Genomic DNA, 17,371 nt, shown 5'->3' on the forward strand with positions numbered 1-17,371 from the left:
GAAAAAGACTCTGATTTCTGCCAGGTTTGTTGCAATACAGGCATTACTATCCTTCAATAAATCTTGCTGCTTACCTTCACAAGCTGGGAGTCTCCCAGTCTGGAGCCGACAAACACCACACCATTGTCCAGGTAGGTCAAACACTCTGCTATAGAGGTCTGCCAGAGTAAAGAGACAAACATGTACATTTCTGTTAGATCAAACCGTTGTAGGTACCAGATCTGCTAAGGTGGTCAGATCTGCTCGGTGCCCTGCCCCTTCCTATGACATCAACATATGGTAACTCCACTCAGACAAACTTTATTTCACTCGTTTCTTAACCCTGTAATGCCAAATGTATCATATTTGATACACACGGTTTCTGAAATGTTTTGCGTCGGACACCTTTTGCATAATTTAATGGTAAAAACTTTGCTCAAAATCCTATTGTACACAATAAGATAAACCTGATAACAGACGGCAGAAGACTACACAAAAGATAATCTTGACTTATCGCATAGTAATAAATTATTAATATTAAAAATGTATTTCTGTTCTTTCTTTTTACATATTTTGTTAAAAGGCCAAATAAGGACTTCAAACCAAAAAAAAGTAATTTTCTGTTTTGTTTTATTCTTGGATCGCGCTTTAAAGGGTTATTGATCAAATCTCGTTTGGAGTACCTATATTTGCTGTTATTTTACATTTCACTGGCGATCTAAAGTAGCCGAAAGTAGAAAACAATCATTGTCAGTCTTGAAGGAAAGTACTGGGTTCTAAAACTAAGCTCTGCCATTTAACAAGGTGACAAAAAGTATCAGCATATTTTATTTTTCCTTTTCATAAAGATCTGAGGGCAGTGCGGGATAAACGGGACATCTTAAAAAATGACTTTCATAGAGATTTTAGACAAATAAAACAGCTATTCTACTTGTAGAAAACGAATGGTTTCTGTTAACACAAATTCAAAAGCAGTGTAGCTTAATATGCCAGCTTAACTGACTTAGCTAAAATAGGCTAACCTGTTAGCTACTGAGCACAGCTAGCCACAGCGCTATCCAGCTCTCCCCCTTTATATCATGGTCTAACAGTAACTTTCTTCACCATAAACAGATTTTTTTTCAGTTTTGTTATCAATCAGATAAAACTTCATCAGTCATTAGACATGCTAACACTACAGACGCTTTCGACTTGGCACACTGACCCTGCGTGGAATTATTATCGTTGTCTGGGCAACCACAATGTTTTACATCATGTGGCAATGTTCAGCCAATCATGTAGCATAACGTCACTGTCATGCGCAGGACCCGAGCAGATCTGGTACCTACCCCGGCATCATCTGCCTCTTTATTTAACTTTAGTTACTAAAGTTTTACATGCAAAAGAGCTGAGTTATGATATAATGTTCAGCATAAAATGTAGCTTTAATTAATCAAAAAATTAACTTCAGTTAAACTAAATTCAAAATTATTCAAGGTAATCACAGTTTGAATCCAAGTGCTGTAGAACTCTCTGCTAAATGTAGAATTAAGAAGACAATTAAGAAGTAAAACAAAGATTTCTACTTTCTGGCATCATAAAAACAGACAGAACTGTTTTGGCAAACATGGTTTGGTTTTACAAGATCATTTACTTAAAGGAATAGTAAACCCAAAACATGATTAGCCTTCATTTTCTACTCACCCTCATGCTGAACAACACTCTGGAGTACTTTTTTGATATCTCAAATGCATCTGGAGATCTGGGAGGCTTCTTGCTGTCTGCTGACATTCAAATAATGGAGGTGCCCAGCGCCCGAGGCAGAAAGGTCCATAAAAGTCCACAAAAAACGTGTCAATATTCCTCCATACTGCTCGTCCAATGTATTCCAAGTGTCCTGAGTGGGTAGCATCCAGAATTTACTCGAAACGAAGTCATTTAGAATGTTTTTAGAGCATAAACAGTAGTGTATAGGATTTCCTAAAAGCGCATTCACGAGTCTACGGAAACCGCGGCAGACCAAACCAGATGAAAGTGCGCATTCAGCTCGGCAAAGAACTCATGCTCTTCCTCAACACTGAAGTCCTCAGACATTTTTCTTTCGTTGTTTCTTTCTTTGCACAGGTAAACAGCACATTTCTTCTTCTACGCTTGCATTATCGGCAGAGCAGACGCTGAATGCGCACTTTCATCTGGTTTGGTCTGCCGCGGTTTCCGTAGACTTGTGAACGCGCTTTTAGGAAATCCTATACACTACTGTTTATGCTCTAAAAACATTCTAAATGACTTCGTTTCGAGTAAATTCTGGATGCTACCCACTCAGGACACTTGGAATACATTGGACGAGCAGTATGGAGGAATATTGACACGTTTTTTGTGGACTTTTATGGACCTTTCTGTCTCGGTCACCATAGACCTCCATTATTTGAATGTCAGCAGACAGCAAGAAGCCTCCCAGATCTCCAGATGCATTTGAGATATCAAAAAAGTACTCCAGAGTTTTGTTCAGCATGGGGGTGAGTAGAAAATGAAGGCTAATCATGTTTTGGGTGTACTATTCCTTTAAAATAAAAAATGCATTAAGTTATTGATGCAAAATTACTGCAGACTTTGCTGTTTGACATTGCAGTCAACAAGCTGTCTGCACAATCTAGCGTACAGTTAGAGATTTTTTGAAAAGCAATCCATCTCTTGCTCAACACCCAGTCTGCTTGATTGCATGAAGCTCAAGCTTGCAGCTTTTGCATTACTCAGAACAAAAAAATAAATAAATGAATAAGGGTTCCACCTCTAAACTCACATTACTGATACTACAAACTAAAGGATGCATGTTTTAAAGATGACATTCAGCCTCGAGCACAATACTACTGGAAGAGCCTTTGTCTAAATCCCCATTTAGGAGATAAGTGACATTTTGGCAACAGGAGCTTAAATCGTTTTTCTCCTCTTTTCTATAGGAATGCGGCAGACCCATTAGCTGCTCGAAGAGCCATAAACCATTAAAGAGTCAATCGTAACAAAAAGAGGGAACAGAGGTAGTTGAAATAAAAGGAAGAAATGGAAAATCAACAAGCAAGATAATGGATGATCGAAACAGGGAGCAAGAAGCAAATGGGAGAAATGCCAGAGGACAGTCAGGTGAATAAACAGAGTGAAGACAGGCCGAGATAAGGAGGCAGGGGGAAAAAGATGAATGAGCACCTCTCCGAGCAGCTCCACATGCAGGTCTTTGAGAGCCACCGTGCCGTCAATTAGCTCCTCTTTCTCCAGGAGCAGCATAAACAGGCGGCCCTCCATGTCTCCTAGCAAGTAGCGTGAACCGTTGGGGTCCACCCGGTTATGGCAGACAATGGTGCTTTGCTGCAAGAAAGACAGAATGAATGAATAGAAAAATTAATCCAAAAAGTATAACATAAAAGTCTTTAAGCCTCAGAAATGATATCTGTATTCATAAAACAAGAACCGCCGTAAAGAAATATAGAATGTCATCATAAAAACATTCAGTTCTTCAGAGTATGTTTATAAACCGGGCAGCAACAACAAGAAAAAATCTGGAGGAAGAATACCGTTACTAAATTTACAACAATTACTATTCCCACCAGAAATCCTTTCAAAATAATCCAAATTATCAAAACATATAGAGACTTCTAATGATTAATCAATGAATTTCTTGCTTTGGGTATAAAGATGACATCACAGCGGTCTGTGGACTAGGGCTGAAACCATTAATTGGATTAAACAGGATTATTGAAATAATAGTCAACTAATTTAGTAATCGATTGATGTAACTGTAGTACAAAGACATGCTTTTAGCTGATAGAGGAACCCATTCAACGGTAATTAACCAAATTTGAAAAAAGAAAAAGAAAACATTTTTGCATTTAGGATATAAAACCTTTTTGTCCATCGAAATGCTCTACCCACAATTCCTCAAGCGGAGCAGTTTTAGTTTCATCTGGTTTCAATCCTCTAAAAAAAATATTTTTTAAGAAACCTTTTGCCATCTGATTTTTTTTAATCGATTGATCGAGGAAAAATAATCAACAGATTAATCAATAAGCAAAATAATCATTAGCTGCAGCCCAACTGAGGACTTCCAACAGTTTTTTGTTGTGTTTTTCTTTGACAAAAAAAATAAACCAAAATGTCCAGTCAATCTGTGACTTAATAGGAACAAAAGGCCGTTTGGATAAAAGGTAACAACAAAATCTTGGTTATGCTGTGATTTGGCCAGATAGGTCGGGCAGGGAGTTAACAGCCAGACCGATTAATCTGCTTTTTGTTAATAATCTAGCTTTTCAAGGGCGAAAAAAGCTTTAAATCTTGTCTTGGACAAACTTAATTGTACTATCTTGAGTGTCGGGGCTGCAGGTCACATTAGTTGGCAAAAGAAAATTTTTCTTCCAAAGCAAAATGATTTAACCTCTCACTGTGGTCGACAGACTGCAGTGTGAATACTCCTAATGGAATGCAATTTCAACATAGCAGTCCACACCTTGGTTCAAAGAAACTCTACCTGGAATATGGATATTACGCATGAGGGCTCCAACACTCATCAAAGACCCTATGCTCTAGTTCAACTGTGCAGGACTAATGATTTACATTTGTTTTGTGTGTGAAATAAAACTAGAACACCATATAAATTTAACAGGCACCATAAAAGAAAATATATTCCCTGTTTCTATGCTAATGAGAAAGGTCAAACAAGTCTCCCAACCTGACCAGTCTGTAGATTGTGCAAAAACTTTTTTTCCTCTCCTCTGTGGTCAAAATAGGTTTGAAACAGATCAGGTAGATGGCATGTTTTAAGCTACATAAGTGATGCTTTTCTTTATCACTATGAGGGTTTTTTTTTGTGTGGTTGCCTCTTTAGATATCAATTCTATGCATGTGAGCAGCCTCAGAGAAAACGGAGAGCACGTAGGGAGAATTTCAAGTAGTTCCTACCCTTGACGAGCTTTGGGAATGTGTGAAAGTGGTGTTGAAGCTGACGGGGACAAAACACCGGGAGAGCTTTATCCTGTGTTTCAGAGGGACATAACCGCACACAGACACTCAGGAGTCTGATGCGTCTCTACCAGCCTTTCATACAGCACTTTAGATGCATTTTACTCTTCCTTAGTTCTGCTAGAACAAGAATAACTACATGAGGTCATTCCTGCACATTGTGCTTTAATGTAACAACACTTTATTTTCTGATGGAAGAGTTTCCTTTGTAGTAATACTTCTTTTGCATGAACTAAATTCCCTTTGGAAAACATTGAATCACTTTCTAATTTACCTCTTCTCTGCAACACAAACTGGAGCAGATTTCAAATAGTCCTCAATTTAATTTGGAGGAAAACAAAGCAGCTGTAAATAAAAATTAAGGAACAGGACAGAGTATTTATTTAAATACTGCAAAGGACATAAATATTTTTTATACAAAAAATACTCTCTCCTAGAACTATCCTAGTAATCTGATCATTCACCACTTTATTAAGAACCTAAAATCTAAAACGCTATATTTGATTCAGTGCTGAACCCCTTTCTAAGGTAGCAACAACTTTTTGTTGTTATTTCTGGAGGCAACATGATTCAGATGGACACAGCAGCTGAAATACAAATTTAAACCAACAATATTGAGTTTGTTCAATGCAGAACATCTTAAAGATCCCCGAGTACCTTTAGTGCCCCCTGGAGGCCAAGCTACGCAATAACAGCAGTGCTAAACACTGGCTAAGTCCAATTTTTTTAAAGTCACATAAAACAAAGGTGATCTATTTTAGGATCATAGCTAAAGCTGTTCTTTATAGTCTTGTGTTTGTGTGGATCTACCTACTCTTGCCACTATCACACAACATTTCCCCAATGTTGAACAAATAAAGTCATTTCTATTCTATTACATTCTTATAAAACTCAACATTTTGTCAGAATATTTTTAAAGGCTCATAAAACAAGATTTTTTTTAAATTATCTTCATGCATTGTTTATTTTATGTAATAATTGGTCTATGCACCTTGTGCATGAATTACTGCCTCAATAGGGGGGAGAAACAGGCGACAAGTCTGCAACACTGCTGAGGTGTTAGGAAACTTAGTTGGCCAATGAAGCAGTGATTGGTTTGCAAAGGTCATTAAAGCAAGTATTGGCATTATTTTTTGTTCAGGAAGGTGCCAGGTCCTCAGTGTTTGTTAGCAGAGCAAAGAATTAAGAGCTCTAAAATCTTCCCAGAGGCTTCACTGGCTTTGACTGTAAAAAAGGACAGACATATTCTTTTTTCTTCTTAACCCATGTAGGCATCTTCTGAGACATTCTGTGGTTCAGATAAAGCTCAAGACATGGAAAGAAAAGGCAGAGGATGTGTCCTGATAACCCCAGCTGCAGTCACTACTTGTGAAAAAATTACATTTAACCTATTTTTATATAAAATGTTTTATTTTCAGTTTTTCCAAACAAACTTTTTGATCCTATTAAAATATTTAAGAATTACTATATGCAACTCAAATACTGTTTGCTGAAAAAATATACGCGTAAAATTTAGAAAACAGCTTTGAATGCTGAACGAAAAAAAAAAATAATGCTTCTGATGTGTTCCTGCAGGGATTTAGAGACAAATATAACTCAATTAAACAATATTTTTTGAGGCTGGCTTCTACTGATGGTAATCAGAGCCGCCTCCGATGTTGTCATTCTCCTTGGCACAAGATGAGACAATTTTCTATTTTACTTTTACCTTCACAAAGAATAGCCATCTTACAATGTCAAACTTTGCATCTACGGTACTTTTATTGCAGTGGCTGTTTAAAACTAATATTCCTATAAACTGAATCAAATTAACCAGTTTTTTAAAGAAGTGACTACAGGTGAACGCTAATTTTCCAAATATTCCTACTGGCTTCTCTATCCTGTTTTTTTTTTCCTGCTCCAAGTATTTTTCAACTAAATTAGCCAATCAAAAGTCTAGTTTAACTCAACACTGATGAGTAACATTCACACATTTCTGATCTATATCAGATCTCACTTTTCAAATCTATCTCTAAACCTCCTGCAACACATCTATAAATGAAGCTGGTGTGGAGCTGGAACAGCTGCATAATCCCAGAGGCTGCTGGAAGCTTTTAAAGATGGAGCAGACCAGCAGGATGCCTATTTAAGTTCATGAAACAACAGATGGATCAAATGGTTTATTCTGTTAAGATCTTCCTAAATAAAAGACTGAAGATTATGTAAAAGCAACAAAACAAATGTAAAAAAAAAAAAAAACATGCATCTGCCTAATAGGTTAAACATATTAAAACATCTACAGGATTTTATAAAAATGGATCAATAAAGAATCTCATTCCTTAATCCTAAACAACAACAGCTAGATCCCAACAGACACCTTTTCCCTCAGTCAAATGTGTGAAATCACAAAGAGGCTGCTGCTGCATGAATGAACCATTGAGAGCCCCCAGTCAGACTGATAAGTTACTAAGCAGCAAAGCCAAAGGCTCCATAACAAAGACACAGGAGGATAACAGCTGCGTAACTCCAAATTAGAGACTTCTACATCAGCAGAATATAAATGTTCCCCCCAAAATGTATGAAACCTTGGTTCTGCAGCACGCAAAGAGATCAGCCGCTAATTATAGAAGCAAGAGGCAGCTGAAGAGCTCCTCTGGGCATTGAGGATGTGTTACGACTGCTACACACTGCTAGTTCAGCTTAAGAACACTAAGGAAGTGGAAGTTATGTTTAAGAAGCTGCCTCTGGATGCAATTTGACACCAATTAACAGATTCTTAACGAGTCATAACATTTGCTACAGGCAAAATCACAACAAGTTTGACCAAATAATAAAAATAAAATAAAAAATTTGCCTTATTCTTTTAGAAGACTTTTTTTCTGCCTTCTACTAATTCTCTTGTTATTCATCAGGATGTCCCGATCTGATACCAGGCTTAAAAACTAATATTAGATTAAATCAGCCTGCACCCAAAATCTCCATAATTACCAGAGATGCACTGATCCGATACTTGGATCGGATATTGGATCCAATATTGACTAATGAGGTGGATCAGATTATTGTGACTAATTCTAGTTATCGCAGATCCCATCCAGTGCACTTCAGTATTACTTCTTTGGCTTTGTTGCTCTTGTTAACATATTACATTCATATCCGTTTTATTTAATTACTTTTGTTTAACAATGTTTACTACAAGGCTAAAGCCTTCACTCACATGTTAAACAGAGTTGTTCCGATTCCAGTATCTGAAATATCTCAGACACTGCAGAGAATGTTGGCATTGGTATCGGTGAGTATTGGGGTCCAGGCACCGATCCGATAGCATGTCATTTTAAATTAGAAATTAAATTCACAGGTTCATTCCATTAGTTCTGACACAGTTCGTCTTTGCCGCTCCTAAAAGAGTTGCGCTGCGCTTTTACCTGCTGCCTTAGACAGGTGAAGAGCTGATCATATAGCTTACATTTGCTGTATTCATTCATGTTCCCATTCAAGGGTTTAACCTCAGCAAGGCCTCACCACAATGATAATCTGATCACAGACATTCAGGCGTAGTATGATTATATATATTTATGTAACAAACCAATATCGGTACTCTGTATCAGCTGATACAACACAAGCATCGGAACTGTATTGGGTACTAATATTGATCTATTAGTTACTGATATCGATTTTTTTTTAAAAGCTACACATTTTACCTAAAGCAATGAGGGAAATTTTCAGATAGAGCTGTGGATTCCGTTTGCTGTGCGGTGCAGTGCCATATCTAGTTAATCACAGTAGAAGAAGTGGACCGACTCAAACCCTTAACATGGATATCAAAATGCATTTTTATTATTTGGCGTGCTGATAAAACACAATGCTTCCGTCTAATGTTTCAAAAAGGTTTATAATAGTTAGTTGTTCTCACACCTATTGTTATGACTATTGTTCTATTTAGGTAATTTCACTTGATCAAAACTTTGCTAACTTTCCACACTAGAAGAAATGCAATAAAGGTATTTATGATTCACACTTATATGTTATCGGGTCAAAATCATTATCATTATCAAACAGTGGTCAAAGCTGCAATGTTGTTTTTACAGTTGCACAAAGATATTCCTAATTAAAAAATACAATTAAAACGGGTTTTTGTGCAGAGCTTGTATGCATCTTTGACAGGACTCCCACCTTTCACACACATTAAAGATGTTCAGGAGATAACAGCTGTAACTGAACTGCTTCCAGTGCAACTGGGTTTAATTGACCTCAATTAGCCTTTCCTTCAGTCTACAGGAGGAAAACAAAAGTGTCCACTGCTCCCTGTGCTGTTATCAATCTTTAATTTGCATCATATCATCAGCTGCCATCTGGACCAATTCATCTCGATTAAAGGGGAGCAGGAACAGATATTTAACATGAAACAAGAAAGTTAAGGAATTCTCTTAACCTCTTACACCCTAAGGGGATATAAATAAATTTCTGCCTGACAAAAACACACAAAAGTAAATAACTTATAGCCTCAAAGCTATTAGATTTAAGAAGAAACTTTTGGTACGTCTGTAAAAGTAAGATGTCATAGAATGGTTTTCTGGTGTCAGCACCATTGTAGCTTTGACCCTGCCTGAAATATTAGGGACAAAATACAAAATATTTTGCAATTTTTGAACCTCGCCAAAATTTTCTTTGAAATAAACATTGCAAAACACTACCAAAATATTATTTATGGCACAAAAAAGTAGTACAGACTTTCAAATCTAAATGTTGTGTAAAAATATACAAAATGTGGACTCAATCAGATGAATCATATTTATTTTAGAATGGTATTAGTGAGAAATTTCTTAGGCGGAAAGGCCATTTTGGCACATTTATCCATAAATGTCACCAAACTGTGCCAAATATGTTTTTTTACATCAAAACTGGGGGTTTGGTAAAACTACAAGGTCATGTAGCAGCTGGACCCGCCGGTGGGTCCGTAGGGTTCAAGGGGTTAATATTTAACACTAGCAAAAAAAAACTGAATATTTTAAATCTATTGGATTTTTTTTGTTTACCTTGATTGTTGGTGGTGCAATGGCCAGGTACTTGTCTCCATTGTGGTAGGTAATTGACTCTTGTCCTATGATTATAGCGCCACCAAATGGCTCTGGAACTAAAATACAAGCAGAAAGGGAAAAGAATTCATTGTTAATTCCCAGAATTTGCACACAACTTTTTAACTTGTCCAAAGTTTAAGGATACAGCCCACACTTTAAAGGTGTGAGCCACAAAATTCATGAAAAAATAACACAAAATGAAGTGGAGCAGGAAATGAGACATTTTACGATCATAAGTTTATAAATTTCATTCGATAATCTCTATTTTATATATTGGTTTAAATTAAAATAAAAGCCTCAGAAAGATGGCCAAGAATGCACACAAGAGATGCCTACAGAAACATATGGGAATTATTTTCCGGTTTATAAAAATCCTCTATTTTACTTTAATTTAGAAAAAAAACAAAAAACGGATAAAACTATATCAAACGCTGAATTTCAGTCAGCAACAAATGCTGTAATCATAGACTGTAATGTATATTGAAATATAGCACATACCATATTACGGTTATTGAATCAGGTTATTAATATGCTAATGAATTATTGTTCACCACAAAAAAATATGAGCATAAAGCTTTGTCTGAGCTCAAAAGCTGCATAAGAGTCCAGGTTGCTGATCAATGTTTATCTACTCTACATTACTCTACTGATTTCAGCTTGGATTATGCATTTTCCCAGGTTCTCTTCCCCCCCCATCAAAGATATGTAAACCAGAAAAAACAACTAAGAGACACTGTTAGTATTGATTTACCTGGAATAACCATGGATGCCTCAGCCTCCACATTCTCCTGCTTCCAGGGGCCTTTGTTAAATTCCTTCTCCCTGAGAGAAACTTCATAGGTCTTTACATGACGTCCTTGAGGGTCCTAGGACACAAAATAATAAATGACAGGTTTGGTGGAAGGAGGATAACAATGGCGCTCGCAGCTAAAAGGTCGACATTGCACAGTTTGATGAAACAAATTAAATATTAATCAAGTTGGTTAAAAATTGGGAATAAAGGGTGGCCGAGGAGATTTTAACGCGGGCTGCTTGCCAATCAGGTTAGACAAGCGTCAGTGAGCTGCTCCCACTTCCACTAAAAGCCAACTGTTCCCGGGTCTAAATTGGTTTTTCGGCCAATGCGAAAGGGTTATTACACATGCCATTAACTGAAAGATCAACCCACTTAGAGCTGTTATTAACACAAAATTGGAAGAATTTTTTTTTTATATATATATATATATATATATATATATATATATATATATATATGCATGTATGTATGTATGTAAAAGTTATTTAGATGAAAAACCTTTGCATCTATAAATATATGCTCCAACAGAAACCCTTTTATTGGAGCAGTTTTAGCTTCATCTGGTTAAACTCTGTAGAAATCTTAATTAAATAATTGTAAAAAAAAGACAAATTAACGAATTAGCAAAATAACTATCGTCGCAGCCCTAAACATGTCATGTTAAAACACCCTAACTTTGGAAACATGCTCCTGTCATATGCAGCAAAGCCTGAATGTGATTCTCACCAAACTTATTTGGTCCAGTGCTGCTATGGTTGCCGTGCTGACAAATTATTTAGCCATTTGTGATGCAATCATTTAAAATGGGCCAGCTCTTTTCACATCTAATTATTTATATATTTAACCTATTTGGATCAAACTACAAACTGACCTAATTCTTGACTTTTGTCTGTGAATATAGAACATTAGAACTAATTAAAAATATTGTGTGTAGATTAAAAAATCTACACACGCTTTTACTGTAACATCAGGTTATTTTATTCTTCCTTAACTTGATAGAAACATGCAAATATAACCTGACCGTACCTGGTAGATGAAGCACACTGTCGGAGCTTGGCAGCCATACAGGAAGTGAACGTCGATGACCTGCAGCTCCTCCAGCCGGATGTTGAAAGCCTTTAGCTCCCGGTTGTCCCGGTCCAATGGGATCACCTTGAACAGTCCATCATACAGCCTCAGACCAATCATGCGACATTCTGGGTCAACAATTCCGATAATACCAGTTTCTGATGGACGGCCAATGCGATCCTTGAAGACAATAAAAAAAATAAACATAAAAGATTGGTGAAATTATGGCAAGGAGCAACGCAGCTTGTAAACTTCCTCAGGTTAAATCAATTGAAAGAAGTGTAATTTTTAAAGTTTAAAATAAAATGAAAACCATCCCAGCTGCATAGAGGCCACACCTGGACATTTCCATGGGCTCGGGTGATGATATCAATGCTCTCCCCATTCTGTTTGTATTCCAAGATACATGCGTTGTACTTGGTTGTGAGAATGAACAGCAGGTCCTTGCTTTCACCCTGGAAAAAAGGCGAAAAAAAGACGTTTTTAGTGAATATGGTTTGCTAAAATGTAATAGGAGAAAATAGGTGAACATGAGTCGTTCCAAAAACCCCGGTAGTCCGCCGACAAAAGCTAATAAGGAGTCAATATTTAAGAGCCTCTAATCTTGCTTTTAGCTAAAACAAATGACTGAAAATATAACCTGAGTCTTAACTTAAAAATATTTTTTTTCCATGTGTGTCTTTCTAATCACAAAAAAGGACATGTATTAAAATATCTCAAATTCAAAGATATAGTTTTGACACAAGAGAAAAGATAGTAATCGATCTTTGATAATTTTTTATTCCAGCAGACTAAATGAAACACAAAAAAATAAAAATAAAAAAGATTTACCAACAACCTTTAAAAGACTCTTTTGTGTAATTCCTACCTTTGGACGGAAAAGCTCCATGACGGCAATTTTGCCATACATGCCCACTTCCTTGACAGGTCTAAGTCCCTCAGCTGTGACCACATAGATCTCCAAACGTGTGTTTTTAGCTATGAGCAGATTAAGGTCCTCAGCAGAGGTGAAGTGGCCTGAAAGAAAGAGTGCAACATTTGAAATGATGGTACATTTTGTTTAGGAAGCATTGGTGCATCTAAATAGAGGTGAGCTATAGAGAACTTTAACTCCAAGCATTTTCACTTTAAAACACTGCATTTATTTTAATTTCAAAACATCCAGAACTATGGCTTTATTTCCAGAAAACATGTCATTGCTACATATTTGTTGAATAGTGATGCACTTTATCCTCAATTTTATTTTTCAATTTTTCCCTTTATCACAAGTACTACAAAAATACATCCAGTGCCAGCATCGAGAAAATTAAATGCTTAACCCCTCAAGCGTTAAAAGGACAGATATGATCCTGGCACTTTGAATTTAAAGGAAAACACTTTAACAATTACTCCCTTCAAATTGTTTTAAAATCTATTAGGAATGCAACTATAAATTATTTTGCTAATCGATTTATCTTTTCAATTACTAATAAAATAGCCAACGACTCTTTAAAGACTTTTTACAAAGTTAAACCAGGTGAGACTAAAACTTTACCCCTTGTGGAGTTATGGATAGCGCATATTAACAGACATTTTTTTTTAAATCTTTAATGCAAAATGTTTATATATTTTTTTACAATCTAGGCATAATTACCGCTCTGTCAGCTAAAAGCATGTTTTAGAGTCTCTATACCCCAGTTAATGACTAAACAAAATTAGCTGACGATTATATAAATAATCGATTTCTCGTGATTGTTTCAGCCCTAAAATCTATACTATATATTAATTTAATAAGGAGCTCAAACCACATAGAATTTCAAGTTAATACTATTAAAAAAAATGTCTATTTGGAAATAAATATTTAAGGAAAACAGGAAATAAAACTGTAACCATAAGTCTTGATTTATTACAGTGCCCAATAAGTCTAGCACAGCAGTCACCCAGCAGACACTGGTCAGGGGGCAAAAACACAAAACATAAACCAGTATGAATAGTTGCAAAAACAGTAACAGATATAAATTGATTTTTTTTTTTTTTTTTAAATGGCACTATAACAACTGTAAAGTCAAGTATAGATACTAAAAAAAAAAGTTTTTGCAATGTACCAATGTACAAAGTACAACTGTTATAAAGGAATTAATGTTGATTTTGTTTTGGAATTTAAAAAAAATGTATAACTCTATGTCATCATTGGAGTTTCACAACACCAAAAGAATGATCAACTGTTTCATTTCAAGTTCAGCATCCACCCATCCATCTTCTCCAGCTTAGTCCTGTCAGGGTGGCGGTGAGGCCAGTGCCTATCTCCGGCAGTCTATGAGCGAGAGGCGGGGTACACCCTGGACAGGTCGCCAGTCTGTCACAGGGCAACACAGAGAAAAACAACCATTCACGCACGAACGCAACCACACACTCACACCTAATGACAATCTAGAGAAGCCAATGAACCTAATACTCATGATTTTAGACTATGGGAAGAAGCCGGACTACCAGGAGAAAATCCACACATGTACAGGGAGAACATGCAAACTCCATGCAGAAAGACCACGGGCCAGGAATCCATTCCAGAACCTTGTTGCTGCAATATTGTCTACAACTAAATTAGTTTTTGCCAAATAGATAGAATCTGAGTCATAAATGCCCATCACGTTGTATCTACACCAAGATTAAGAACCTAAATCTGTAACGAATGAAAAGCCTCATGAGGAAAATGTTAATTGATCAAAATTAAAAATGCCATTTTGAATAATAATAATACTATGCTATGTTTTTTAAAATTTGATAAGATATAACAGTGTTACATTAAGGCATATAATCTTAAAATACAGATAATTCAACATATCTAATCTGAAGCCAGAATGTATGCTTTTAGGCTGGACAGTCAGGAAACAACTGAAAAAGAACTGGATTAGTCAGTCACTTCATTTGGATGGGATTAAACTGATTTCAGATAATAAATCAAAAAATCTTGGTGTTATTTTTGATCAGGGCCTGTTATTTAAATCCCATTTTAAAGAGGTTTATAAAATGTCCTTCTTTCATCTGCGGAATATTGCAAAAATGAGAAATATCCTGTCCAGGGATGATGCTGAGAAACTAGTCCATGCATTTGTTACTTCAAGGCTGGACTATTGTAATTCTTTACTGTCAGGAAGTCCACAAACTGTAGTTAAAAGCCTTCAGCTGATCCAAAATGCTGCAGCCAGAGTTCTGATGAAAATGTAAAAGAGAGATCATATCTCTCCTATCCTGGCTTCTCTTCATTGGCTTCCTGTTAAATCCAGAATAGAATTTAAAATCCTCATTCTCACATATAAAGCCTTAAATGGCCAAGCTCCATCTGAGATCAGAGACCTGGTTGTTCCTTATGTTCCTAACAGAGCACTTTGCTCTCAAACTGCAGGTTTACTAGTGGTTCCTAGAATTTCTAAAAGTAGAATGGGAGGCAGATCTTTTAGTTATCAGGCTCCTCTCCTGTGGAACCAACAACTAGTTTTCGTCCGTGAGGCAGACACCCTGTCTACTTTTAAGGCTAGGCTTAAAACTTTCCTTTTTGATTAAACTTATAGTTAAGAGTGGCTCAGGTTATCCTGAACTATCTCTAGTTATGCTGCTATAGGCTTAGATTGCAGGAGGACATAGGGACCCCCATTTCATCATTTTGCAGCATTCTATCTCTATTCTCCCAATCTGCAAAATCTGTTAGTTCAATCTATAACATTATTCTCTCTCTGCTTTTTCTCATAGTAGCATCACCTCTTCTGTTCTAGTTCGGCTGTGACACCATCCTGGAGAGAAATATCAGCTGTGCTACAGCCATCAACACCCTTGTTTATAGATGTTTGAGATTGGCCTGTTTTTCCAGTGTAGTCCCTGTTTCTCTGACTGTGACTGGCTGGATGTGCTCTCTTCATCCTCTGACATGGGAGCTGGCTCGGAGCTCGTCTGCCTGGCTGTGTGTTTCCTGGACGGGGACGCCTTTTACAGTTGCTTTTTGTATCTCTGCTTCTGTCTCCTTAAACCCCAGTCGGCCTCGGCAGATGGCTGCTCACACTGAGCCTGGTTCTGCTGGAGGTTTCTTCCTGTTAAAAGGGAGTTTTTCCTCTCCACTGTTGCTACAAGCACGCTTAGTGTGAGGGATTGCATTCTATTCAATGAGTTGATGCAATCAATTGGTTTTCCTTAGATAGAAAACTTTGAATCAATCTGACTGTATGATCTGGTGAACTGGAAAGTGCCTTGAGATGACATGTGCTGTGAATTGGTGCTATAGAAATAAAATGATTTGATTTAATTTTTTCCATTTTTCTCAGAAATTTAGGGATTTCTTAAAAACTTGCTCATACGCAGATACTTCATGAGTTTGCTGCACAATATAATTCCGATGTATGCTGCAGTGTGACTGCTATGTTAGCAGGCAGAGACTATATTACCCATGTATTTCTAATTGCACCTGCGGCAGGGCTGTTTCTCTCCCCGTTTTTACCGGACGACTTTACTAAGTGTTATGTGATTATATCTGGTTCTAATAAAGGGAATTGGTGTTATATGCCATCTACTTTTCAGTTGTTTTTTAGTCTGCCATTACTCAAACAATACTCGCCAAAAAACAACAAAAAACCAGGATTTAATTTGTTTTAATCGTTTTGGCGTTGCAAGAATAATTACAAAGATCTATCTCATTCACATCACATACCGCACTACGACCAATATAAGAAGTAAACATCTGAGCTAAAGCTAGATGCTAACACGGGCCTGTGTGCAGCGCGGGAGCTTAGTTAGCAACGCAGTTAGCAAATGTTCCAGTCCTGCACGGATCCGCCATATTTACCAGTGATGCAGGCGTTCACTGCCGTAGGCTTCTGTGCTGTTACCACGTAGTTATAGGACATCTTCACAGCAATGCACGACAAAACACTAAATGAGTGTTTATATCTCACACAAACGATTATATCATTGATAATAATTACAATTCCGGAAGCAGTTGGGGAAGTCGTTTAGGTTAACGACGTGCTTGGATTCTGACCTGGGGCGCCCCATGGCGGCCGGAGAGCGTTCTACAAGTTAGTGGGGCAGTGCGTCATGCAGTGCGTCTTCGCCTTCTTCTTCTTCTTTTTCTATTGAGTTTTCTGGCAGTTTACATCCTGTGTGCATTACCGCCATCAACTGGACGGAGATGTAATTCAGAAATATAATGCCTATATATCTTTATATCTTCATGAAACTAAATTCTATCTATACTTACACACACGCACATACACACACTAAATTCTCCCAGCTAATTCTGTATCTTTTAAATATTTAACAAGTGCTTTAATTATCTTATCTGATTGATGCTTCCGTAATAAATCAACCATCTTTACTGAACTCCCCATTACCCTTTCCTGTTCTTTCCTCTCTTTTATATATTTGCTACAATAGATCAACACATGTTCTACTCCTTCGATTTCTCCACAATAACAACAATTACCCGTTGGATGTTTCCCTATTATTTTTAGACCTTCATTTA

At 36.9% G+C, this 17,371-nt stretch overlaps 1 protein-coding gene across 1 annotated transcript in view; it reads right to left on the bottom strand.

The window, feature by feature from the left end:
- Positions 1-16,892, bottom strand: part of ddb1 (damage-specific DNA binding protein 1) — a 71,394-nt gene extending 54,502 nt beyond the window's left edge. Inside the window, exons 1-8 of the mRNA XM_038281278.1 lie at positions 16,694-16,892; positions 12,752-12,900; positions 12,222-12,338; positions 11,842-12,063; positions 10,771-10,885; positions 9,978-10,075; positions 3,160-3,318; positions 75-158 (exon numbers count right to left, since the gene is read on the bottom strand). Of these exons, the coding sequence (XP_038137206.1) occupies positions 75-158; positions 3,160-3,318; positions 9,978-10,075; positions 10,771-10,885; positions 11,842-12,063; positions 12,222-12,338; positions 12,752-12,900; positions 16,694-16,754 (1,005 nt within the window). The 5' untranslated portion in view covers positions 16,755-16,892. The remainder of the gene's footprint in view (positions 1-74; positions 159-3,159; positions 3,319-9,977; positions 10,076-10,770; positions 10,886-11,841; positions 12,064-12,221; positions 12,339-12,751; positions 12,901-16,693) is intronic.
- Between the last annotated feature and the right edge of the window lie 479 nt (positions 16,893-17,371).

Source organism: Cyprinodon tularosa, unplaced genomic scaffold (assembly GCF_016077235.1).
Source record: "Cyprinodon tularosa strain WSP-4 unplaced genomic scaffold, ASM1607723v1 ctg1031, whole genome shotgun sequence".
Taxonomy (NCBI): Eukaryota; Metazoa; Chordata; class Actinopteri; order Cyprinodontiformes; family Cyprinodontidae; genus Cyprinodon; species Cyprinodon tularosa.